Source organism: Gopherus evgoodei, chromosome 1 (genome assembly GCF_007399415.2).
Source record: "Gopherus evgoodei ecotype Sinaloan lineage chromosome 1, rGopEvg1_v1.p, whole genome shotgun sequence".
Classification (NCBI taxonomy): Eukaryota; Metazoa; Chordata; order Testudines; family Testudinidae; genus Gopherus; species Gopherus evgoodei.
The window spans coordinates 166,340,450-166,366,750 of NC_044322.1; the positions used below are offsets into that span (position 1 = coordinate 166,340,450).

The 26,301-nt window shown below is 42.0% G+C and overlaps 1 protein-coding gene across 3 annotated transcripts in view; it reads right to left on the bottom strand.

Moving 5' to 3' along the window:
* Window positions 1-9,384: 9,384 nt before the first annotated feature.
* Window positions 9,385-26,301, bottom strand: part of MRPS6 (mitochondrial ribosomal protein S6) — a 63,686-nt gene continuing 46,769 nt past the window's right edge. For 2 of the 3 annotated variants that reach the window (XM_030578473.1, XM_030578481.1), the window contains exons 2-3: window positions 24,148-24,287; window positions 9,385-9,975 (exon numbers count right to left, since the gene is read on the bottom strand). In XM_030578473.1, the coding sequence (XP_030434333.1) occupies window positions 9,795-9,975; window positions 24,148-24,287 (321 nt within the window). In that variant the 3' untranslated portion in view covers window positions 9,385-9,794. Of the gene's footprint in view, window positions 9,976-24,147; window positions 24,288-25,626; window positions 25,692-26,301 lie in introns of those variants that run through there. The other variant, XM_030578487.1, reaches the window with a different exon arrangement.

Below are 26,301 nucleotides of genomic sequence, written 5' to 3' on the forward strand. Positions count from 1 at the left end.
CCAAAAATCTGTTTGTTTGTTTTTTAAAGGCTCATATAATTAAGAAAAGATGCAAGAAATTGGATGTTTTCAAAATTAAATCATCAGGATCCATGGCACAAATGCTGTCTCAAACTTACGAATGGGAACAAGTCTCTCAGAAACAGATGAAAGATCTATGGGAGCTGGGCAGAAGCAGCATTGTTTATAATTAATGGTGAAGTTGATTAACCATTAGAACAAACTACCAAGGAAAATGGTTGATCTTCCAGCTCTTGATGTCTTCAGATAAAGACTAGATGCCTTTCTGGAAGCGATGCTTTAGTCTTACAAAAGTTATTGGGCTCAGTATAGGAGTAATGGGATGAAATTTTATGGCCTGTGATATACAGGTGATGAAACTAGATGACACTAATTGTCCCTTCTAGCCTTAAACTCTATCAGTCTATGAAACCTAAGAAGAATCCAATCTTTAAACAATGTTACAAGAATTTTTCACCACATCTCATCTCCTCCATGTCCTCTATCGAGAAAATTTCAAAAATTTTGGCAACTTTAACATAGTAAGCAGAAACAGCACCGGGACCATAACCCCCCCCACACACTTTTTAACATGGGTGTAATTTGGGAGGGGGTATTGCCCCCCCAACTGCAAGTTCAACGAGCTTGTTGCCCTGCATGCTGTTTAAAACACAGCACCTAAGTTCCCTCTAAGCTGCACTGCAGCGCAGCAGGCTATTAAGGACCATGCAGTTGCCCAGCCAGGAAGAGGCACCTCTCCCCTGACCCTGGCCCCACTGAAGCTGCCTCAGCCAAGGAGAAGGGCCTCTCCCTCAACTCTGGCCCTGCTGGAGCTGCCATGAGAGGGAGAGGCACACTCCCCCAGCCCCAAACTGCTGTGTCAAGAGAAACCTGGGGGGAATTCTCTCTCCCTGCAGCAGCCCCAGGGCAGCCTGCACCTCAAACCCCTCATTCCTGGCTCCACCCCAGAGGCCACATCCCCAGCCAGAGCCCTTACACCCCCCCACACATCCCAACCCTCTGCCCTAGCCCAGACCCCCCTCCTGGACCCCAAACCCCTCATCCCTAACTCCACCCCAGAGCCTGTATCCCCAGCCAGAGCTCTCACACCCCAGCATCCCAACCCTCTGCCCCAGCCCAGAGCCCCCTCCCAGACTCCGAACCTCTCAGCCCCAACCCCACCACCACCACACATCACCTCCATATTGGTGCACATGAAAAAATTCATTCCGCACATGGATATAAAAAATTAGAAGAAACAATGCATAGCACCCAGAGGGGGCATGTTTCCAGTCAAATTGCTTCTATAGCCAAAAAAAGAAAACTATTTTTCATAGGACACTTAGTCAGCGGTACTTAATCTGCTTGACATGATGTAGGAGAAGCAAATTTATGGGTCTTCTCTATGTTTGAAAAAAGAGTGATATTTTTAATTTTTTCCTACTGTAGATTAGGCTTGAAGAAGAATCTAATGCCTGAACCAGGAAGCAACAGAGCCCATGAGACATTTTGGTGACATTTTGGGATTTTTTTCATTGTTATTTTTTATTTCCAGTGTTTTTGAAAAAAAAATCAACTACTTTTTATAAAACTTTGGTTAAAACCCATTTATTTAGCAAAAACTTTGTAGCAAAGTCTGATTTCTGAAGCAGGAGGACACCAATTAAGTTGCTGATCTTGCAAACACTTATATAGGAGCTTAACTTTATGCAGGAAAGCATAAATCAATGGCCAAATCAAATCAAATGCCCTGCTCCCCTAGATCCTAGGAGATCTCAGTGGCACTTGAGTAAAGTTAAATATGTGCATAGATGTTTTCAGGATTGGGATATCGCATGGAATTTTTGGACTTTTTACTTTCTGGCTTCATGAAAATGCCTTAATGCATGTTTACAATACAAATATTTTTGGTAAAACCATTTACCAAAGGCTCCCATTGGTTTCATTGTGAGCAGGATAGTGTCTACCATATTTGGCATGAAAAAATATACAAAGTTTCTGCAGTCTGATCACACAGTAGGATGGCCACCATTATAAGTTTTAAAAAATAGCAGTACTTAAGGACCACGCATTTCAAATCTTTGGATTTCATATATCAAATGACAGAAGTCTTGCTCTTCCTCAGCTATTTATTTTCACAGGCCAACTAACTAGGAATTTTGGTCCACAGCCTTTTTTACAATTCTCGGAGGTCATCGGAATGTTGTGTGCAAGGGTGATTATTACACGGTGATTGGATTTGTGTAGTCTGGAGAAGAAAAGACTGAGAGGGAACATTATAACAGTCTTCCAATATGTAAAAGGTTGTTATAAAGAGGAGGGTGAGAAATGAATCTTCCTAACTACTGAGGATAGGACAAGAAGCAATGTGCTTCAATTCAGCAAGGAAGGTCTAGGCTGGACATCAGGAAGAACTTCCTAAGTGTTAGGGTGGTTAAACACTGGAATAAATTGCCTAAGGAGGTTGTGGAATCTCATTATTGAAAGTTTTTAAGAGCAGATTAGACAAACCCCTGTCAGAGACAGTCTAGACAAAACTTAGTCCTGCAGGGAACTGGACTAGACGACTATCAAACTCCCTTCCAGTCCTACATGTCTCTGATTTAAGATAATATACAGTCAAAGGCATTACTCTTCTAAGGCTCTAGGGTCAGGGACAGGGAGGAGGGGCCATTTCTAATAAGATTATTCTTGGTGCGCACACGCCAGCCACTCAACTTCTCCCTAACAATAAGTCACTAATACTATCTTACCAACTTTTCTTCCCACTGCCCTTCTGATTTATCTTGACTCCAACCTGGAATGACAACCTCTGGAATGAACAGGTAGCTCTATGGCTATGCTCATGAAATCCCTGGCTTTTTGCTGAGGCTTACCAAGGTGCTAGCCAGCGCCAATAGTACTTTTGACACTCGCCTGCCAGGAACCACACTGCGAGCATAACCCTGCTGCACACAGAATACCAAAGAGCCACAGGATCATAGCAGCTTTCAGTTACTACTGATCTGGGCTAGATTCAAACCAGTGACCTCAGAGTGAAAGTCACTATGACCATACCCCTGAATTTGACCCATTTTGTCAAATTCTGTTCTCCTTACTCAGCCTGTATCGTAAATAATAAACAATGACTTGGACCTACTGTACTACTGTCCCAGCCTAAGATCTGGCTGTATCCTTGCCGATAGTAGTCCTTCCTTTGTCACAAATCTAAACCCTCCTCATGCAGCTATGATGAGTCTGACCAAGATCAAAATTACACTGGCTGATTTTTTTTTCATCGATTTTTTTCCCCTTGTGGCCTGACATGTCTCAGGTAATTTTTTCATCAATATATGAGCAGGTTTTGCTTATACGGGATTACAGGGATTACTAAAGAAAACTGTTTGCACTTTCCAGCAGCTGGTGTGATTTGTAATGCCTTGCACTAGTAAATAGTTAATGAGTTGGGGGATCAAATAATTTTGGTTTGATTCATATCCAGCATGCTGACACAGCATCAGTCTTGTGTCTAAACTCTGAACAAGTTGGACACAGTCCCATACCCACCAGCAGCTTCCAATACTCCTCTGTGTAAACACACAGATTTCTCCAGGGGAAAAGGGAGAGTAGTGTTTGTTTTTCCCAGAGTTCCTACACTTCTCTTTGGCCAGCGTGAGGTGTAGCTCCCCCCCCCTTTCTCCACACATACCCTTTACTCCATTGCTACCCTTCATCATCCTTCTCTCCAGGGGGCCCATTATTACCACTCCTCTACCAGCTGAGAGTTAACTATTGATCAAGGAGACACCCCTTTCCACTCATCCACTTCCTCTCCAGTGTGACCTATCACTGGTATTTCTAAGGTGCCTGTCACCTTGGCATTTAAAGGGTGAATGTGTTGCCCCCATAGCACTTGCAGCCTACGGATTGAGAGAATGGGACAAATGCCCATGTTAATCCCAGATAATGATCATCTTGCTCTTTACGTTTTCCTCAGTCATACATATTGTAAGTTGCACATGTGAGTAGACAGCACGGGTTAATATACAACATTTTCCTTCTGCCTCTCAAGTCCAAAAACAGGGCTCTGAACAACCTTCACTATAGGTTGTAGGTTTGCAGCTGAACCCTCTCCACCGTACCTCATCCCTCAGAAATTCAGCTGCTGCCTTAAACGTGACTTGAAAAGGAAACAAAAAATTGAGTTAAAGCCTTTAACCCCAGTTTATAGTCTAAATGCAACCCCCATCCCAGTATGCCAGAGTGGGAAAGCTTTCACCGCAGAACGCAAGTTAAATTTATCTCTCTAAATTGTTTTAGGCTCTGTCAGAGTCCACTGTTTTTCCCAAGAAATGCTAGAAATGTTCCAAAATGCATCATGTACCAGTGTTTCTCAACCCTTTTTGATACCAGGGACTGACTTGCTGCCTTCCTAAACTGTCTCAAGGAGCTCTCCGGGACTGGCGCCACTCCACAAACAGGTCATACAGAAACACTGCTTTACCACATCTAAGTTACTAGAAGTGCCGGCAGTTGCAAGATTCTCATATCAATAACAATCCAGGAGGACTCTTTTGACCTAGTAAGGTATCTATAGGTACATTCTTTAAACAAAGGTAAATGGCAACCTTCACCTCTTCGGCACATATCTGACTATTGACATCAATGAGAGTTTTGCCATTGACTTCACTGATGCCAGGATTTCACCTCTGAAGACTTTAATCAGCAAGAGGATGCTACATAGAAATTATCTTCCTGTAAACAAGCTTCATTTGGGAGCCTGAGCAGGTTGAGGGTGACCCTTTCCAAATAGCCCTCAAAAGAAATCAAATAAATTACACAGGTTAAAAAGAAAAACTCATCCACAATATTTCTTTAAGCCAGAGAGTGAGCAAACATACATGTTTTGGCTTCAGAGTCAATTTTCACTTCTAAAGCATCTAAGCAGGGTGAGCCGTAGGATTCTGGGAAAGGCCAGCAAAAGGATTCTTTCCCCCTTGATGTCCCCCTTGCCAACCTCCATGATTTTATCATGAGCCTCATTCATTATGTTTGGTGTTTTTCTTAAAACTCCACCTCTTGGAGTCAGATGATTACATGAGAATCTCAACTTTCTTTTAAAAATGTTTGCAGCGACCCTGGATGCACAAAGAAGCCTGAAAATGTGACTGCTCAAGACTGAAAAGCAGAAGGAAAATGAAAAGAATGGCACTGAAAAAAAAAAACTGACAAGAAAGCTCAGCTGTCACTGGGCCGGTTGGGAGGGCTCTAGCTAGAGCCTCATGACCCCCTGGGCTCCCTGCTCCAAGCTGGGCTGTGCCCACCCCACTCCCCTGTCATAGTATGTCTGCCCCCTGGCTCCCAGCTCCCAGTCCAGCTGCTCCCCAGGCTCCCCACTGCCAGCTAGACAGCTCCCCGGAGGTTCCTGGCTCCCCACTGCCAAGAGTCCAGCTGCTCTCCCTGGCTCTTGGCTCCCTGCCACAGCAGGGCTCCTGGCAAAGAGCTCTGCGCCTGGAGTCCAAGTGGCTCCCAAGTGGGAGCCGTGAGCCTTGGGCAGCCGCTGGGCTCCTCACAGGGAACAGGGAGCCCAGCCTGGCTCAGAGCTGGGAGCTGATCAGGCACAGCCTAGCGCCTGCCCAAAGACTCCCACCAGCTGCCCAGAGGCTCTCTACTCCCCACTTCCTGCCAGGAGCCCAATGGTGGGGACCGGGGGACAGCCGAGCTCCTGGCCGCAGGGAGCTGACAGCCCGGGGCGGGGGCTGCCAGCGGAGCTGATACCAGGCTGTCAGCCCCACACACTGCCCCCTCTTAAGTGAGTGGAAGCGCTCCTTGTGAGGATGCAAACCACAACCCAAGGAGGTAGTCTGGACATGAACCACCACAGAAAAGTTGCCCTAACATAGGTTGACGTACGTTTCTAGTGTAGACATGCCCTTACACAGAGCCCTTCTTCAGGTCTGGAAAACATGCATATCAGCTAAATATAAGGTAGAACAGGTTGTCTAGCATAAGTAGTTAACACATATTTCCAGGGACCATTCACAATAAAGTGGTTCATTAACACCCCTTCACTAAACTGGGACTACTGCATCACTTTGTATCACCAATGACAGATGATACCTAAGACTCTGGGCTACACAGGCTCCAGCAGCAAGCCGTACATTTATACGTAGTAAAATGTATGAAAGCTGTCATTTTAATTATTCCTTGGAAGACTTTTGAAAGAATACAAAGTTTTTGTATCCATGCGCTTTTGTCACAGCCAACTCAGGCAACAGCTTTGACACTTGACATTTTGTTCCTCTTAAGCAGAAGAGTGATTAGGAGCATGATAATCCCTTTAAAATGCTTAATTAATCTCCAAAATAATGGTGGTCTGCTGGCACTGAGGCTCAAAGGCCTTTAAGTTCACACCACCACCAAATAGAATTTGTACAGGCTAGTCTGATGCTAGGAAGATGCACGAGTCTGGCTCTACAGAACTAAATCACTGCATGCACAAATGTAAGCGGAAGCTGTGGTGAGGCCTTTTGAAAACTTGGCCTTAAGCACTATTATAGTACAGTACCCTGAGTCCGTGGTGCTGAAGGAACTCCCGGAGATGCAAGATGCAGTGAGTGGGTGGATGTGTGAATGAACAGGAATGTCAGCAAAGAAGCAAGGGAACAATTTAAGATAGAACAAAGGGACCTAGAGTCTGCTTGCTGAAACCATATGTGCATATTTGTTATCTGACTTTAAGATAGCCAATGGGAACCACTGCTGAGCTGATGGAAGAGCTGTCAATCAGCATTTTAATACTTAGCCACTTCAGTGTAGTGCTCCAAGATTCTCAGATGACAGGGACTATGTAAGTAAATTATTATTTCTAGGAGTATAAAACTACTTCCTTTTCAGTCTTGAGGGCACAAGCTGAGGAAGGCTATAAATAATTTCAACATCTGTTTCTCTAGTTAATAAAGTTTAATTTTTTTTTAACATGCCAATGATTTTTGACATTTTAATGATTTGGAAGTGGTTTGGCAGTACCGATTCTGTCAGCTATCCAGCTGACTCTACACTTGTAAAATTGTATTTCTGAAGATCAAGAGTCTCTCACAGCTCATTGAGATGAACAAACATTCAACTATCACAAAAGGCAACTGACACTGTACCCAAACTTATTACTGGAAGGCTAAGATTTCCCTCAGACAACAAGCGGACATTTATGTTCACTTGGGGTAGAGTTACTATCCAAGTTTCTCATATGGCAGACTCATTGGTCAACTTGCTGAAAACCATAATTACCTGAGTGTAAGCGAGTTTTTTGGTGTACGTGAAAGTCCACTCCAAAGGTCCCAGTTACATACTAGCTTCCCAGAATAGCTAACTACAGGTCTGGATCCCAAGCTATATTTGTAACCCAAAAAACCATAATGTTCACATTGGAAAGCATCAATTATGAAGAAATGGGTACATACTGTTGTGAACCAGCTTTTTAATTAGTTGACTGTTTACACACAAAGACTGTGATTAATAAAGCACAAACACTTATTTAGGCATGTATGGGTCCAGAAAATGTTTGTCTTTGCTTGGTATTGTATCAATCCTGCAGGGACTAGTGGTAGCTGAAAGGAGCACATTAGACAGTAATATCTTGAACACCTCCTTAAACTTTATTTTGTGGCATACTGGCCACCTTTCCCCTTAATACTGGGATAGTTGGGTTTCTACATACTGTCTCTCAAAGAGCCTTGTGATATTTCCACTATCCAGTTGCTTTGGACTTTGGGCCCCAATCCTGTTCTTCTTGGAATCCCTGAGAGTTCTGCCATTGACTTTCTGAGAATGGACTCAGGCTTTTCACAGGAAGGACAAAAGTCTGTGACCTTTTTGAAGCCCCAACCCTACAATGGCTTATGCATGCATTTAATATTAAGCACTCCTCCAATAAACACATGGTTTATTCATTTTGAAGCCAAAACTAGTAAGAAATCAGATTTTACATTTCTACACTATACTCTCAAAAGGCATTAGGATAAAAGCAGACTTACAACACTTATACACATCCAGGCTCTATTGGCAGTCTCTTCCCCATTTCGCAAGCTTGGAAACTTGCAATTGCCTTTGTTACAACAGAACACAAGATCCCAGCCAAAGGCAAAGCTTTTTTAAACCAGATCCAAACAGTTGCATTGTTTCACTATATATATACATATATATATATATATATATATATATATATGTCTACAGCAAGCAACATTTGATAGTGACCTGCCAAAGAATGTTATGTGTGTTCACACCCTAGTGTAGCGTAGTGAGGACAAACAAGCTACCTAGTTTTAAGATGGAACTCAAATTTATAAATGGGTTTACATGAAAGGGTTGCCTGCGATAACAGGGACTGGACATGATAACTAAGGAGATCCCTTCCTGTCTGTCCTGTGTTCCCTTCTTGGTTTCTTGGATGTGCAAAGAGTTAAATAGTTTGAAAAGGTGGCTGTATGAATGAGATTCTGCCTTATTTCAGATTAGACATCCTTGTCGTTGTTGTAGCACTCAGTGGTTGTGGGGAAAACAGCGGGATTATGACTTTTTCTCCCCTTTGGTTGGTCTTTTTTTTTTTAATAAGAGAATTTGTTCTTATCTTTCACTTCATTTTTAATGAAGCTTCTTATGGCTACAGCATCACCTTTGAAAAAATGAAACTCTGCAGACTCCAGGAGCAAGGTAACAAATTCATTCTTTCCTTATAGTAGAGCATTTGCAGAGCAGTATCACTAACAACCCCCCCCCAAGGTCCTGTGGGAATCAGAGTTCAGTTCCTGGGTTGGTCTCTTGATCTCCAGTTCAGCAAGGGTTGTGGGGGGAGGGTTTCCAGATGCAGCATGCCTAGTTGGGGAGCGTCCTTTCTAGCTAATTATGCAACAGTGTTTATGGACTTTTGAAGGAAACCACAGCTCATTGCCTTGATGGGAAAGATGGTGGATACAATGAGAGGACAGGGTAAACAGGGGGAGGAAGAAATGGGGATTTCCTCGGGGATCTAACAGTCATAGAGGACCCCCAGCAGGTAATACTCTAGTGTTAATACCTACCATGTCTCCCCTTGTTTTCTCCATCAGAACAGGAATAGGGAAAAGCCAAAAAATGAGTCCATTTTGTTTGAAATGTTTCTAAATGTAAAGTGTCAGGTGGCTCCAGCTTATAGTAAAACAAAGGACAATAACTTGCATTTTTCTGCTCACACTAGTCCTGTCATTCTCGGAACCGCCATCTGGAAGTATCTAACCTCTCCCATAGAGAGTGTTTATTTGTACTTAGACCAACCCTCTTTGATTATATTCAGAACAGTAGGTTAGAATGCATGATGGCAGGGTATATGTGTAACATTTCCCTGCACTTTTTATAGTCTTCAACAATAAATAAAGCTTAGTTCAATCACCTTTATTATCTTGCTCAATAATAAAAAACATACTGCTATACAGTATACATTGTCGAACAGAGCTTTCTTAATCTACTGCGTACATGTACAAAGTCTGAAGTAATCTTACTGAAAAAATGCTATTTTTAGTCTCCTGATGGTAGACAGAACTTCATCAGATGTAATGCTTTCCAAGGAAAGCAAATCAATGTTCAGACTAGTCATCAACTATTAACAAAAGCATACAAATTAACTATTTAATTTACAACAAAAAAGAAAGTTAAAAGTTACATTAACTCCAGATGCCATATGACTACAATAGATTATTCTGAACATAGACAAAAATTATGACCACAATTGTATCCAAAAGCTGGGCTAAAATAAAAAGTTTCAGATATGATCTTTTGGATACTCATTTTTTCTTGGTATATAGTTTATCTTCATAGTTGACTGGGATTATGCCACTGCATTCTTCTGTCTTTGATACTCGATGCTTTAAAAAAGTTGGTCTAATTACATCAACATCACGTCCTAAATGGTCCATCATCGTTGAAACAATCGTGGGTGGGCCATCAAAGTCTACCAAAAAATATCTATAATGGAAAACACACACACACACAAACTCAATAAAACAATATATATGCACTGCAAAAGCTTTTATTCATACCATCATTCTGTTGAAATTGTAAAATCAGATTCCCAATTATCTACAAGGTATAACCTTATATTTTGGTTTTTTAACTGTTTTTAAAACAAAGCCCAGGAACATTATGGATTTAAAACACAAGTAAGTCATATTATACAGAGCTACGCAACTGAAAACAATATAAGTGAGCATCTTTCCTATTCATAGGGCACCATTTCTTGTCTGTGCACTCATACTGGAATTAGGAATATGCCTCTACTTACTCCATACATTTACACACTTAGTATTTTTCACACCATTTAAAAGTCACATATTTATTCAGTTAAACAAAATGTATACTTTCCCTCCTTGAATTCAATGCATTTTTCCTCAGGGATCCTTGCCATGTGGAGAATGCACTCACAAACAGATCAGTGTCAAACATCTAAAGTTTATATATTGTATGGGCAATATTTCATCCATCCCAATACTACTTTATAACTGAGTGGATGTTTAAAATAGCAGCAGAAAGTGGGGTGGGGAGAGGGAGGAAGAGAGCTGGAGCTAGCCCAAACGAGCATGTATTCATTAGTGACATGTTTGAACTTCTGAGAACTGAAGATGTATGTTGAAATTGTGCACAGGCAGCCCTAACTTGTACAATTGGCACTCATTCAGCAGCTCTGCATACTGTAATGTAGGTCTTGCTGGCCCTGGCAGAATTGCAGAGGTCTTATTTTCACACATGTATAATACGTCTGATATTTTCAGCATCAGGCAAGCATTTCTTGTCAGCCATCTATTTATCTGTGACAGATGTACAGGAACTTACCTATTTCAAGGAGAATCCCACTCTCCATTTCTATTTCAGGTCACCTATGTCACTTCTGCAGTCACTCATTAGGTCAAGTAACTCACATGTTGGATCTTGTTCCATCAGTTGATTTTTAATTTGGAAGGAATCTTTTAAAACTCCAGTGGGATAGAGTAAGTGGTACGGTCTATTGCTCTTCACAAACATGTGCTAGTTCCACTTTGGAGAAGAGACTCAACTGGATATTGTGTTTGTGTGTTCGAAAATAAATCCTCATACAATTCCCATATCCTCAAATGTCCCAAATTTGTTCAGAGCGCGAGGCCCACGGCTCTTGCATATTTTGAGTGATCTTACTGCAGCCATCATACTCATTTCAAAAGTTAAAAATAGATGGCAATTTGGCATTGTAAATAAAATTGTAGTTACGGGGACTTTTAATCCATCATCTTGTTTTTTGGTAAGGCTTTAACTACAGTACAGTACAGAATAAAGGAAGTCTCAGTTGTCTTTCAGAATTCCTATTAAATATTAGACAATTATAGCAAATAGCCAGTTTCCAACTGCAGCATTCATTAAAGATACAGTAGACAGCACAATAATTCCCACTTAGATTTCTGTTTTTGAACTTCTGTACAGTTGTATACGATGCATCCCAGCACACTCACAAAAGTGTTAAGCTATGCAATAACTGCCAGGCACCCAAGATGAGAAACTGGGCCTACATATACATCACAATACAGAGTGCAGAGAATGTGTCAACAACAAAAAGTTCATTATGTTTTCCAAATTATGACACATGAGGAAAACAAACTCCTCAATCTAAATACCTGCAATATGAAGTCCCATTAGCATTAACAGGTTTTAGACACACACAGAGAACAAAATTTCCCCACTACAGAGAAGCAGCACAAAGCCTCTGGGTCTGCCTACACAGCTGCTGGGAGTGAGCCTCCCAGCCCAGGTAGACAGAGATGTGTTAGCTCTGCTCAAGCTAGTGCGCTAAAATAGCAGTTTGGAGGTTGCAGTGCAGGTAAGTGGCTTAGGCTAGCCACCCGAGCTTGGACCTTGGGGGTCAGGCAGGCCAGGTCAGACGAGTGGCTGCGTATTGCATCATCCACACTGCTATGGCTAGCAACTAGCTCGAGCAGAGCTAACATAAGTCTGTCTACGTGAGCTGGGATGCTCACTCCCCGCTGCAGTGTAGACATATCCTATATGCCACTTACGGGTAAAGGAGGGACATAAGTGGTGCAAAGGTCTTACACTGGCCTGCTGCACAGAGGTGAATGCTACACACAAGGAGAAAACAATAAAGGAGGATTTCCTTAACTGAGCATTCCCAGCCCCTAAATGAATGTGCAGCAATGGACACTAATAACCTTTTGTAGCAGAAGTGCTGCAATTTGGAAAACCAAGTTAAAATATTGAATTTCCCTCTGTTAGGCTTGGATAGCAAAATCTCCCATGATACTAATAAAGGGACCAGTCCTGTAGTCTGTACTGAAGCAACCAGTCCCCTTGGGGCAGATCCTCAGCAGATGTAAACTATCATTGCTGCATTGAAGTCGGGTGGAACTATGACAATTTACACCTCAGGAATTCAATAGGACTAGTTATGTGAAGAAACTCCTCTCATGAATGCTATAATGAGGCCTAATTGCAAAGTCTCAGAAAGACTGGGCTCAATACATTTGGAAAACCTGAAATGCCTTAATACTTTCTTATCTCCAGTAAGTAAGAAAGAGAAGTCACATACTTTAGACTTTATTAAAAAACCCAAATGGATAAAGCCTAACAATAGTGGAATAAATTACAAATCTAACATTTCCCAAAGGATGTGCATTGCCAAGAAGGAAAATCCTATTTTCAGTTAAAATATTGCAATCCTTGCATAGTTACAACCAAAAAGGAAAGGAAATTCCAAGCAAATTCTAATAGATCGTACTACATCAAAGTCTGCATGCTCTTTAGCAACAACATTCATTCATGAACCGCCCCACTTTTCCATACTATTTTGGCTTTGCTGTTACAGAATTTCATTCCATTTCTAAATGCAAGTTGTGTGCTGCTTTTTACTGTGCTCCTAAAACTGCAATAGCTTTTCTCCCAAAGGCAGGTTTACTACTTTGTGGTTTCTCACACACAAGCAGACAGTGGAAATTTCCACTGACGCACTGTTGATAAATGAAGAAGTGGGGGATGGGAAGGATGAGCTACTCCAGCACATCTGTGTGTCTGTTTCACAGAGTAGATATTTTATCTGAAGATACAAAAATACAGCAGTTGGGAGAATGCAATTTATAAACCATACTAACCATCCTTCCTTCAGCGTAATAAAGCACTAATTGCTCTGATCTATAAACAGGGGGAGGGGAAGGGGAGGGGAAGAGGAGGAAATAAGTCTTTTTGCCTTTTGTTTCCATTAATTTAATTGTGCTTAAACAAAAAACGAAACAAAACAAAAACCCTGCTGTGATTCATGAGCTGATCTGGAACCCTGCCCATACAGACAAATGTATTTAGTCAGTGATATATATCTAGATATAGATATAGGTATTTAAACTTACAGTTCAATAGTGCACACAGCAGGCTAACATTTTTCTTAGTTTAAAGCAGTCAGCTGTGAACAGACACACAAATATTGCAGCTACTATTTGTCAGGTGACCAAAATAAAACCCCAGCAAAGCTGAGAAGAGGATAGAAAGGAATATAGGAGATTAACAGTCTCTTTTTGCAAGCACAGCTGGAAAATGGAGTTTCAACTCTCTAGGAGTTAGCAAAGTCATCGGGGAGAAATACAGGAAAATTCCACTCTGATTCACTGTGAGACCACAGTTATTTTTGTAACCCTGTTCTACCGTAAATTGAAGGGTAATTTAAATACAGGACAGCAGAACCTTTATCTGCTGAAATATCAGTGCTAACAAAGGAAGGGGGGCTCCCTTTGCATCTTAAAATAGCCACATTTCATTTCTTATATATCCAGGCCAAGAATTATTTCAACCTTTAGCCCCCAAATTACCCACATCTCTGTTTTCAAATGGGTACTTTGACTTAGAAGACACATGAGAAGCTCCTTGATCAAAGCTTGCTTTTAAATCCCCTTGGGACATGGCTCTCAGCCTACATGTATAGTGTAGTGTGACTGAGAACCGAGAGGAAGGCAAGAATTGAAAGAGGTTGAGTGGTCGGCAGTCTGGTTAGCTACCCAAAGAAGTTTCCACCTGCTGCAAAGGGGAGAATGTTAGAAATGATTAGCCCACATGCTTTAGAACTCCTCTTTTCTTTAGGAGCTTTAAATCGAGGGGCTTGTCTACACTGGCACTTTACAGCGCTGCAGCTTTCTCGCTCAGGGGTATGAAAAAACACCCCTCTGAGCACAGCAAGTTTCAGCACTGTAAAATGCCAGTGTAGACAAGCCCCAGTGCACCAGCGCTGGGAGCCGTGCTCCCAGTGCTGGTAGCTACTCCTCTCATGGAGGTGGGTTTTTTACAGCCCTGGGAGAGTACGTTTCCGTAATGGAGAGGTTGAGGGGGTCGGAGAGAGTGAAGGCTCTAATCTACAGGTAAGATGGGAGTGTCCAGCAGGATTCAGGTTGGAGGACAAGACAGGTGACATTATAATGAGAGTTATTAGATGTTTCTGCCAAAACTAACCTAAGTGAAATAGTCAATTTTGACATTTGAAATACCATTGTTAGACATTAGCATTAGCACCCCATTGAGGCCTGAGGTCACATTAAAATCCAGAGTGACAAAAAACAAACCTATAAACATTGTAAAGGCTCCCAGAGAATTCTGATGGACACTATTTTTACTCTTATAATTCAGAAGAAATAAAATTACATCCAGATGGTATGGGTTTGTGAATAAAGATTCAACCCCTCTTGCTCAAGTGGAAATACTGTTCTGTAACAAGCTGCCTGTTTAAAAATAAGTTGTACAAGAACAGCACCTAACCTCAAAATACGTAGTACTAAGAAGCAGGAAAGCCTGAACAACACACTACCTGGCACTTGCACAATAATGCTTCTAATATCCGAACCACTTTATGAACATTAAAATTGTTAAAACACCCCTCTGAGGAATTATCTCCATTTTACACATTGAGAAACTGAGGTACAGAAACATGAAAGGAGCAAATCCTATCTCCCACGGATGCGACAGAGCCACCAACTGCTGTGTGTATCCTGCAATCCTTCCTCCACAGAGGAGGGGATGCTAGGGGGTAGAGAGGCTAGTCAAACTACTCCAGGAGGCTGGAGTAACAGCTATAGAGCAGATCCACTATAAGGAGCTCCCCAAAGCTCAGGTGAGCTACTGAAGCTGAAATCCTCTTCCTAGAAGGCAGCTCATATGATAATCCCAGTATCACATAGTGAATCAACAGCAGAACAAGAAATACAGCCTACGTTTCCTGATTTCTAGTCCTGGGTTCTATCTATTCCATTTCTTGTACCCTGCCCACAACCGTGGTACCTGAGCGCCAATACAGCAAGAAAAGCAAGATTTGAATTTGCTGTGTCAGAAAACAAATAGGCTGATGAGACAGGTAGGAATAAACATCAAAACAAAAAAAAGATTGAGTGGCATGTGGGCAAATAAATGAGGGCTGCTGCCTTTTCAAAATTAAACCTGAAAAGGAGGAAAACAACAACAAAGTGAAAAAAGCTGACAAATAGCACATGGTATTTATTATGAATAACCAAAATTATGCATAGTCTGCTGCGGAACTCACAAATACATGAAATGAATTTTACAGAGTGTGTGTGGACAGAGCTAAGGAAGTTACTGACAGGGCCGGCTCCAGGCACCAGTGCACCAAGCGCGAGCCTGGGGCGGCCTGCCGGTCACCGTGAGGGCAACAGTCAGGCTGCCTTCGGCTGCATGCCTGCGGGAGGTCCGCTGGTCCTGTGGTTTCAGCAACAATCCAGTAGCGGGTATGTTACCAGCGGACCTCCCGGAGGTGCACCGCCAAAAGCTGCCTGACTGCCAGGCTTGGGGTGGCAAAATACATAGAGCCGCCCCGGTTACTGAATTCCAAATAGATTATAGAAAAACAAACAGATAAGGTGGGTGAAGCAATATCTTTTATTGGCCCCAATCTTTCTGTTACACAGAGATAAAACTGAATTTAAAATGTTCAGTGCTGTTTCGCAAAAAACATCTCTACTAACAAATCTGACCTTCTCTAGAGCACAGAGAGCTACAGGGTCAGAGGCAGCATTCTGTAACTTTGGATTCCTGGCTCCTATTCCTGTGCTCAGATCAACACATACTAGCGCTCTCTAGGTTATTAGATCATTCATTACTGAAGTAGCAAGTGAACCTCATTTCAAAGTTCTCCTTTGCAGACTATATTGTGACAGATCCCCCCAAATGAACTAAAAATCTAGCAAAACATCATCCTGCCTCACCCAGTGCCTTCAGCTGTAGATGTCATGAACTTAAGAGCCCTCCTGCTTTAGGCTATATAAAGTACCCACCATGCTAAAGAAAACCCACAAAGTGTTCCACCATATCCAGCATGATTCACAAGTTACATTGCAGAGATCCAACATTTTTAAAACACTTCCACTCAAGTGCTGGCAAAATCCGTAACCCACATGTGGTACAATAACTTCATTAGACGCTCTAATTTGAGCACTTTATTTAAAAAAAGTTACTTTGAGAACGCCAAGGTGTATAATATTTTATGCAGTACCTATAAAGTCTCAAGCCTAACATCATTTGGATTTAAACACTAATTTGCTCCTTATTAAAACAGTTATGTTAATTTATTTCACAAGCTAGCAAACACCAACACACATGTTCAGAAAAGTATAATTTTGCATTAAATAAAAATTGAATTAGTGTATTAGTGTAAATATAGCTCATGTAAAAATTAGATGCACATAAAAGCCAGATAAGACAATATACAGAGAGTGAGGACTCTTGTTCAGAGGAGGGGACAAAGTCCCCTGGTTTATATTCTTCCAGCATTTCTTCTGAGCACTGTGACGTTAGGCAAGTCACTTAGTCTCTTTGTGCCTCAGTTTATCCATCTACAAGATGAAATTATTACTTACCAACTGCTCCAAGGTGTTGTGGGGTGTTATACAGTATATTTGACCCAAGGTTCTAAAAATGTTTTGCAAATATTAATATTTGCAAAGTGTTATTACTAGTCCTAAACTCAGCTAGCATAAACAATACCACAGGTTTTAATATCAAATATCCTCCAGTTTTACATTAAAACACCAATAAAGCAATAATTGTCAAAAAAAATTTCCTAAATTTACCCTAACACACACACACACACACACACACACACACAAATTTATAGTTTTTGTATTGCTTAAGGCATACTAAGAGCTCACATGCTCCTAACAGCTCAGAGCTGATGTTTATCCTTCGGGCAAGAAAATTTTAATTTATTTTTTTAAAAGCCATAATTTGCCTAACTCCCCGCACTGCACCAAATATTAGGGGAAAAAAATATACAGTACCAGAAATTCCAGGTATTAAAGGTGAAATTTTGGTCCTACTGAAGTCAATGCAGAAGTCCCATGGTCTTCAATGAAGCCAAGATTCCACCTTATGTATTATTTTGGCCCCCCGATGACATATCTATATCATACAGGTCAGATACTGTAAGTGATTAGCAAGTTATATGCTTAAAAACAAAAAGGAATACAGCAAACTTCAGCTATTCCTAAATTTAAGAAAGGGTATTTAGGAAAGGTAAGCAATATTTCACCCACCACAATTGGCTACAAAAGAGCTGTTTTTCTGTTCAGGGCATGTTTTATACACCTAGCTCTCAAAATATACACTAATATTAATTGCTAGCCACCTTCTCACCATTACTTAAATGTAAAGGCTCAGATATCCACTGAAACATGAATGTATACACTGTCCAAATCCCTGGGAAAACTATTACTGCTACGATGTTTGCACGCGAGTTGTTTGTCAAGGACACAGCAGATTGCACAGAGGTAAATTTAAAAGGAAGAGACAGCCCTGAACTTGTCCCAGTTAAAGTGCTGCCCCCACTGTCAACATACACATTCTCCTTCACAGTAAATACAGTTTGCTTACTAAGATCTAGGGAACTTTACACTTTGGCTGAGATCTTCAAAGCTGCCTAGGGGATTTAGACACTCAACTTCCATTAATTTTAATGGCAATTGTGAGTCTAAAAATCTCTTACCAGCTTTGAAAAATCAAAACATTAAAATAAGTAGAGATCAGTTGGCTGTAAAATTCCCATTACCTGACAATTCCCTTGGGCGGGACTGGATTTACTATGAAACAAATCATGTGGTGGCATGGGATCCCCAACAACAGGGGGGCCCCCAAAATGCAGAACAAATATCTGACAACCTGCCCTAGAGTCCCAGCCGACGGCGCAGCAGGGCTCACGCAGGCAGGCTGCCTGCATAGTATGGCCAGTGGCCCCACACCACTCCCAGAAGTGGCTGGCGCATCTCTCGCGGGAGGGTGAGGAGAGCAGACAGCAGCACATGGAGATCTGCTGCCCCCCTCCCCCGAAGGGGTGCCCAGAGACATGCAACAGCAGAACTAAGGCAGCTCCCTGTCCACTCTGCCTCCTTCCCTTCACGCCACTTTGCTCCCGGAAGTGGCTAGCATGTCCCTGCAGCCCGGGGCGGGGGCTATCTCCATGTGCTGCCCACACCCCAAGTGCCAACTCCACAGCTCCCATTGGCCGGGGATGGCACCTGCAGGCAACGATGCAGGGAGACCCCTGGTCCCCTGTCCTCCCCTGCCTAGGAACCGCTGTCAGGGGCCGGGGGGAGGAGTGTTGCTGGTCGCTTTGGGAGCTGCACCACCTGAGGTGAGCGCCAACCCCATGCCCCAGCCTAGAACCTGCACTCTGCATCCTAACTGCCTTCCAGAGCCCACACCCTTCACCCCCTCCCATACTCCAACCCCCTGTCCCAGCCCAGAGCCTGTCCCAAAACTTCCTCCCAGAGCCCACCACCCCTCACCTCACACCCAACCCCCTGCCCCAGCCCAGAACCTGCACCCAGCACCAAAACTTCCTCCCAGAGCCCACCCCCTGCACCCCTGCCCCAGTCAAGGTACCTCACTTTATTTTCATTTACTTCCCATTACTTATAAAATAAGAGGAGGATGAAGAAGAAAAGAATGAAAATGGGAGGGAGATCAGAGAGAATGTTCTTTTTCTTGGCTGTGTCCCTAGGGGCGGCCCCAAAAATGAAGCTGCGCACAGGGCTCCAATAACTCTAAACGGCCACTGCCCGGGGTATTCCTAAAATACTCATTTTCCCCTCATATAGCAACAGCATTCTCTGAAGAGTGGCATGGTAGCACTACAGATCCACACAACAAAAAACTGCCCCTACAACTAACCTCTGAATAAACCTTTTCCTGTTTGACTCGTCTCCGTTTAGCAAAGGCATTACATTAACCTGACTAAGTACTTGCTATGTGGCTTGCTATGTATATTATACTGTATGATTTTGTGCCATGTTTCTCAGTCAAACCAGCTTTACTATATATTGCACATGAAGATTCTACCTGTATTTTAAAGTAATTAACTAGATGGAAATATTCAATAAAAAGGAGGGCTCCAACTATGGTCTGTGGACCACAGAGCACTTTTTGGTGGTATTGTTAAGAGCTGGCAGTATCACCCAGTGCTGGTTCTCTACCTTATTTCCAACTGAGAAAAACAAAATGGGTAGAAGCGGGAGCTTAAACAAAGAGCAAAAGCAGACAGCATAATTACTGTTTTATCCTTCTAAAAAAAAATAAATACTCACACTAAAGACAATCGAAAACTCATTATATAATTTCCTAACGTTACTTTTTCATGTAAACAATCCCCGTAGCTGGCACAGGGATGTTATGCCTCTGTAAGTGGAAGGCAGGTGGTTTATGTGATGGTCACTGAGAGGAGACTGTCTCCCACAGACAATCTCTGTTAAAATGTGGCCTACGCTATGTATGTTTTACTGTAGAAGTTCTCACACTGTTTACCAGCCAGGAGGCCAAAGGCTAGTGGATTCAGCATACATCCCAAGCCCACAAGCATCTGGAAACAAAGGGAAGCAAATCAGTTGGACAATTAGCTGTACTGAGAGTCACAAAGAACCGCCACGCAAGGCTTCAAAAGATTCAGAATTGTGTCCTATCCATCTCTTCTTATTAGACATAATACCACCTACACCACTCACAGTGGCCTTTTTAATTTCCTTTAAAAACAGCTTTGGCAGAACAGGAGATGGTGCTGTGACACTTAAAACCAAGTTAATGAGAATGAAGAGTTAACAGCATTCAAAAATTGCCTATACAGGGATGATTAATTTAAGATTTTTTAATAAAAGCCAGGCCGCTGGATGCAGATTTAGCTCACTGTAATATATTGATAAACTACTGTGCTTTTCACAGTGTGTACCATTTTAAATAAAACAAATACCCTTGCAAGTGTTGTAGGGAGGGAACAAAGTGATTTTAAAAGGTGAATAAAGAACTGGCTTGTATTTCCTATTCCTAGAATTTGCTTAATTACCTGAGTGACCCTTTGGTCTTAAACACAGAAATATCCGATGGCTCATCAATAATCCACCACAAATGAGTACTGCAGCACAGCTCTATCTGATACATAAGAGCAATCACAGCACACGGGGACCTCCAAGGACACAGTTTCCAATATTATAGCCACAGCTTGAATAGCACTGCCTGTTATTAAGGTTGCCTAACACTTCCCACGTACAGACCCTGTTTTAACTTGCTCAAACCTTGCCAAACTTAAACCGTTTGGGTTTGAAATTTTACATGCTGGGTGTCTGCCTCAAGTTGAGGGTTTGTTTTATTATTTTATTTCAGCAGAAACAGTTCAGGCACTTCTAACAAGGCCAAGAAAAAATATGTTGTTTTGTCCATGTTTAACAATTCTTGAACCTCTCTCTGAACAGCTCTAGCCTCCCATGCTTGGAGCAGGGACTTGAATTTGGCAGGGATGTGCCTTTTGCCATGAAAATCCACCCAAATGTGGCCAAGTTATAAAGTCTGAAAACTGTAGTTTGCACTGGCTCAGTAGAGGCTTCTTAGATTACAACAGCATCCTCACTGAGCATGCTCCAGTTCAGGACCACATGGGTGAAGAGCTGGGTACTCGAACTGAGAGCAGGGAGCCTGCTCAATATCCGCACTGCTGGCATCCAAGCAGCATGGAGGAGTAAATGGTCTGACTCTAATGCAGAGGAGACAAAAGCCAGACAGGGAAGAGGGAAAGGAGTAGATTGGAACAAGAAGACTGGACTAGAGGATGGGCAAGACAGGAGAAACTGAGACTGGGAATAGCTGGGCAAGAAGACTGGGACTTGGAGCGAGGGATGAGAGGCTGGGATTGGGAGCTGGTGACACAAGTGAGAAGGATGAGCAGGTTCGCTCATGGCAGGGGGAGGAAGACAGAGTTGGTTAGACAAGGAGACTGGGGCTAGGAACCAGGGGCGGGGGGGAACATGAGCAAAGGAGAGGGGGAAGACAGATCTAGCAAACAGCTTTGGTGAAGAGGCATAACTGAGCAAGGAAACTGGGACAAGCAACCAGGAAGGGGTCAGACTGGGGTAAGGAGCAAAACGCACTATGGAACTTAATAGTGCACGGTAGCTAGGCCATGTGGACAGCTTAGAATGTGGCACGTTAGTGTACCACAGGTTCACACCCTGGCCTGCAGCACACTATCTCATCATGTAGATAACGTCTATGGTTGCTGTGCATCCTTAATATGTCCCTCCTTGTGCTTATATGCCTATGCATTATGATAGTCTTTAATTACATGATCACATATTTTCCCACAGGACCCCTGCCTCATTCAGTGCACAGGATGGACCTGCTCAAGGCATGAATCTGGGTTGTGCAATAAAGGAGGCTTCTGTTTATTAGGACCCCTGACTCATTTGTTGCAGAAGTTGAAAGATGTGTAATGAATGAGGCAGAGGACTGGAGGAAGAGAACGGGGGAAATCTCATGCTTAAAACAACTGAGCAGTGCCCGGAGAGCTGGATTCTATCCCTACCTCTGCCACAGAATTCCTGTTTATGCTGGGCTTGTCACTTGAACCAAACTTTTTCAGAGATGGTCCCTAATTGTGTGTTCTTCATTTTCTGGAAGCCTGACTTGACCCTGGGGCCTGATCTGCAGAAGTGCTGAGCACTCACAGCTGCAACAGAGGTCAATGGGAGCTGTGCTTGAATATATAATCCAAATACACTGACAAGTCAGGTCCTAGGCATCTCAAATTGGACACCCAAAATTAGTAAATACTTTTGACCTTAATCTATCAGTGCTTCAGTTCCCCATTTGTAAATAGGGATAATGCCACCACAACATCCTGTTAGATGAGTGAAGATAAATGAAGATTTGTGAAACATTCAAATACTACAGTGTTGAATGCCATAGGAAAACCCACATGGAAATTAGTAATGCTGCATTCAGAGAACGATTTGAACAGTGTGCAGTAAATAAGGTCTGCAGCCATGTATTGAACAATGGGATAAAACTTAAAACAGTGAATAGTTGCTCATTCAGTGTGCACTGTCCATCCTGTGCACTGAATGAGGCAGGAGACAAATTAAGGTGGTGAGGCAAACTTAATTCTGTCATTTCCTTACTTCTGAGTGCTTGACTTTGCAATTTTAATGTTCTTTTAACGTAGCTGTTGGTGTGCAATTGTATATAGCACCGAAACATGCATGGCAAGTGACAGAAAATGCAGGCCCCAGAGCTGAAGAAGCCACAATTTATTTGTTAGATCCTGTGAACAGTACTTTCATGTTTAGACAATGAGAATAAACACTGGACTAATGGCTTGCAGGATTAAGCAATGCACCCAGTGCATGATATTACAACACCATGGAAGGAAGGTGATGGTCACACAGTGCTGTTGCTTTGGTTAGCAATATGCATGTCATGGATGTTTCAAGGTTTTGTTTGAGTGAGGGAGAGGAGGAATTGTTGTTGGTTTTGTTTCTCCCCCTCAAACTGGCAGAGATCACCTCTCTGACTTACACAGGAGAATAAAAAGGTCTTCTCAGTGGGACTGAATTTGAGAGTCAACTGTGAGGATGAGAAGTTGAGAAAGGCTATGCAGCCTTAAACATACATCTTTCAAGGTACTGATTTTCCCTTTGCTTGGTACCAACCTATCCAAAGATAGTTTGCATATTGGCTGGCCATCAAATTTCACATATTTACGATATAAATATCAAGAAAAATGTATATCTATTGTTATTTTGAGTATTGTATGCAGCCACTATGTAATACTCGTTGCCTAGCAACATTTCTCAATCCTTGCAGAGAGGCAGCACATCAGAGGTAGTCTCAAAGAGTTTAACAGCAGCAAAGCACATGGTTAAGCAATCAAAAGGATGAAATCTTCATTACATTCTCACTGCATCCAGGAAGAGGGTTTATATTCAATATAATAATGCAGTATATCACATAAACCCATTCTGCAAAAATTATCCGCAAAATAATGAAGTCATTATTATACTTCCCTCAAATTATGCAGACAGATAGTCCTCTTTAATTAAAAACAGCATCATGGAAACAAGTATGTCTCACAGGGCACATACAGCAGCCAACAGTTCAGAATGTTGGAATTAAAAAAAAAAATCACTACTGCCAATTAGTATTGACATTTCATTTAAGGTCAATAGATCCTGTTGTTGCTGAAGTCCTATTACTGGCTTCTGGGGGAAAAAAATACGCATCCAGGAGGAAGCAGTGTCTTTACTGTGGAAGGTATCTCTCAGGGTGTGTCTACATGGCAGTCAGACCTCCGCAGCTGTCCCATGCCAGTTGACTTGGGTTCCCGGGGCTTGAACTAAGGGTGTGTTTAACAGCAGTGTAGATGCTGCAGCCCGAGCTCCGGGACCCTCCCACCTACCATGGTCCTGGAGCCTCGGCTCCAGCATGAGCCCAGACATCTACATTGCAGTTAAACAGCCTGAGCCCCACAAGTCCAAATCAGCTGGCACGGGTCAGCAGAGGGTTTTTAACTGCAGCGTAGACACATGATCAGAATACAGCTTATTTAGACACTTGAAACAAGACTATTTGCAGCACTATGGTTTATGGACTTACAATAAAAACTAACTCGCACAAGATAAAAATACTTAGAACTCATAGTAATTTACAAGTTATATGCCAGTAGTCATAGGATACTTACTTGGATTACCCATCTCCTACACATTTAATCTGATACCTACAGAAAAGACGAAACCAGCCACCATAAATATTTATTTTAAGAGATCAAAGGGATTTTAAGGGATCTTATATAGACCATACCCTCCTCTTCTGTGATCTTGATTATGCTTAGAGATTTTATATGGTAGTGATCTTTCTCCCAGGTTTTCCAAGTTCCTCACAACTGCTCCTCTCTCCATCAAAGCCTCTATTGTGCGCTTCAGTGCAGAAGCCATCTCAGGCTTTAAAAAAAGAAAAGAAAAGGAAAAAAAACATTCAGATAGGGTTCTAAGTTAATTAGAATCAATTAATATAGTTGCCTTGTTAAATTGTTAGAGGCAGCAAATTAGCAACACAACAAGCCAACGAGGAAACATGAATTGACAACTTGCTCATATATAAAAACAGAAATTTTGAAACTGCAGCCCTGACTCTGCTACCACTGAGTTCAATGATGCAAAATCAGGCTCTATAGGAAAAAGCCGAAACAGCCGATGGGTCTGATTTACCTCTGCCCTGAACCTTATATAGCCATTTATACCAGTCCACTCTGATTTGGAATCATTTTGCGTGCTATTTGTACTTGTATAAATAAATATATGAGGTTCAGGGGAATAGTGAATCAGCCCCAGTGGTTTTAAGGCTCTAATCAGATTTCCATGGACCATTAACACAATAAATAAATCAGTGCATTAATAACAATTTCTCAGTCCAATAAACTGGTATAATTTATGGTGTTGCTCAACATAATAATCAAATCAATTAAAAAGTACACAAAGGGAATCAGCCAAAGTTTGGCTGATTGCAGATACCGATTAGGAAGAGACTTATTTTACATGGTCATTTCAATTATGTATGTGTAAAAAGAACATGGAGCCTTGTTTAGATTCATGGTGAAATATTTCACTGACTTTATAAATGTTTGGCATTTGAGCAAAAGTTTAGCTTTATTTATGAAATAAGGAATTGAAAAGGACAATGTATAAATGAATTCTGCTCCTAACAAGTGATTGTTCTTATCTGAGGAATGGACACACTGCCAAAGACTAAACTTTCCTTCTGAGTACATACCGAGGCTAGTTTATAGTTTTAGACCAGTCAGTTCAACACTCACCTTTCACCATTACTTTATTTCATCTTTATTTACAGAAGAGCTAAAATAAATGTTTCAGTTGTGCATCTTCAACATTGTTGGAACTTGGTAAGGAGGATTATCAACATTCCGAGGGAACAACACATTCATCCTACTGTTTATGACACACTAAGTGATGTTGACAGGCAATCTCAAGAACCACAACCATGTTGTTAATACAGTGTTTCTAGATGCTGATGTGAGAAGAAAGAGGAAGTACTTTGGGGTAACAAATCCCATACGGAGAAGGGAAAACGGAGACTGTAAGGAGTTCTAATGTCCAACAGAATTATAAAAAATATGCTGTACAGATACTTATAAGATAACATCTCGCAACAAAACATATTCCTGTGCTCACTTGCTTGATGTAATGGCAATAGCTGGAAATAAGAAAGTTATGAAATATAGTTAGCAAAGTTTTTAAATGGTTCGCATTTAAGTAAACATACCACCGTGAGTCTCAGCATTCCCTCTCAGCCTGAAGTGACCTTGTGTAATTCCTCACTTACCTTATCTGTAAAATGAGTGAATATGAGTTACCTCCCTCTAAAGATAGGAATATGAAGCATGGGTTAACAACAAGAAGGTAACCAGAAATATTAACAGCAGCCACTGAAAGCGCTGTTACTAGAATTCATAGTCTCCTGGCTTGCAGCCCAGTGCACATTGCCCTAGGCCAAGGGTTTTCAAACTGGGGGTCAGGACCCCTCAAGGGGTCGTAAGGTGATTACATGGGAAATCATGAGCTATCATTTTCCACCCCAACGCCCGCTTTGCCTCAAGCATTTATAATGGTGTTTAATATATAAAAAAGTGTTTTTAATTTATTAGGTGGGGGGGTCACACTCAGAGGCTTGTTTTGTGAAAGGGGTCATCAGTACAAAAGTGTGAGAACCACTGCCCTAGGCTATAGGACATCTTATAGGAGAGAGTTTCCCCTCTCATTTTACTAGACATGCAAATACAGCATAGACGTGCAACATATCTAGAGAGCTTGCTTGGACTAGTGGTGCCAAAAGCCTGGGAACTGAACAAAGGAACTCTGGCTGGGTTAGAAGGACTCGTTCTCCAGAGAGAAAGAAGTTGCCGGGGAAGTGTTTGGCAAAAGCAGAATGACACATAGG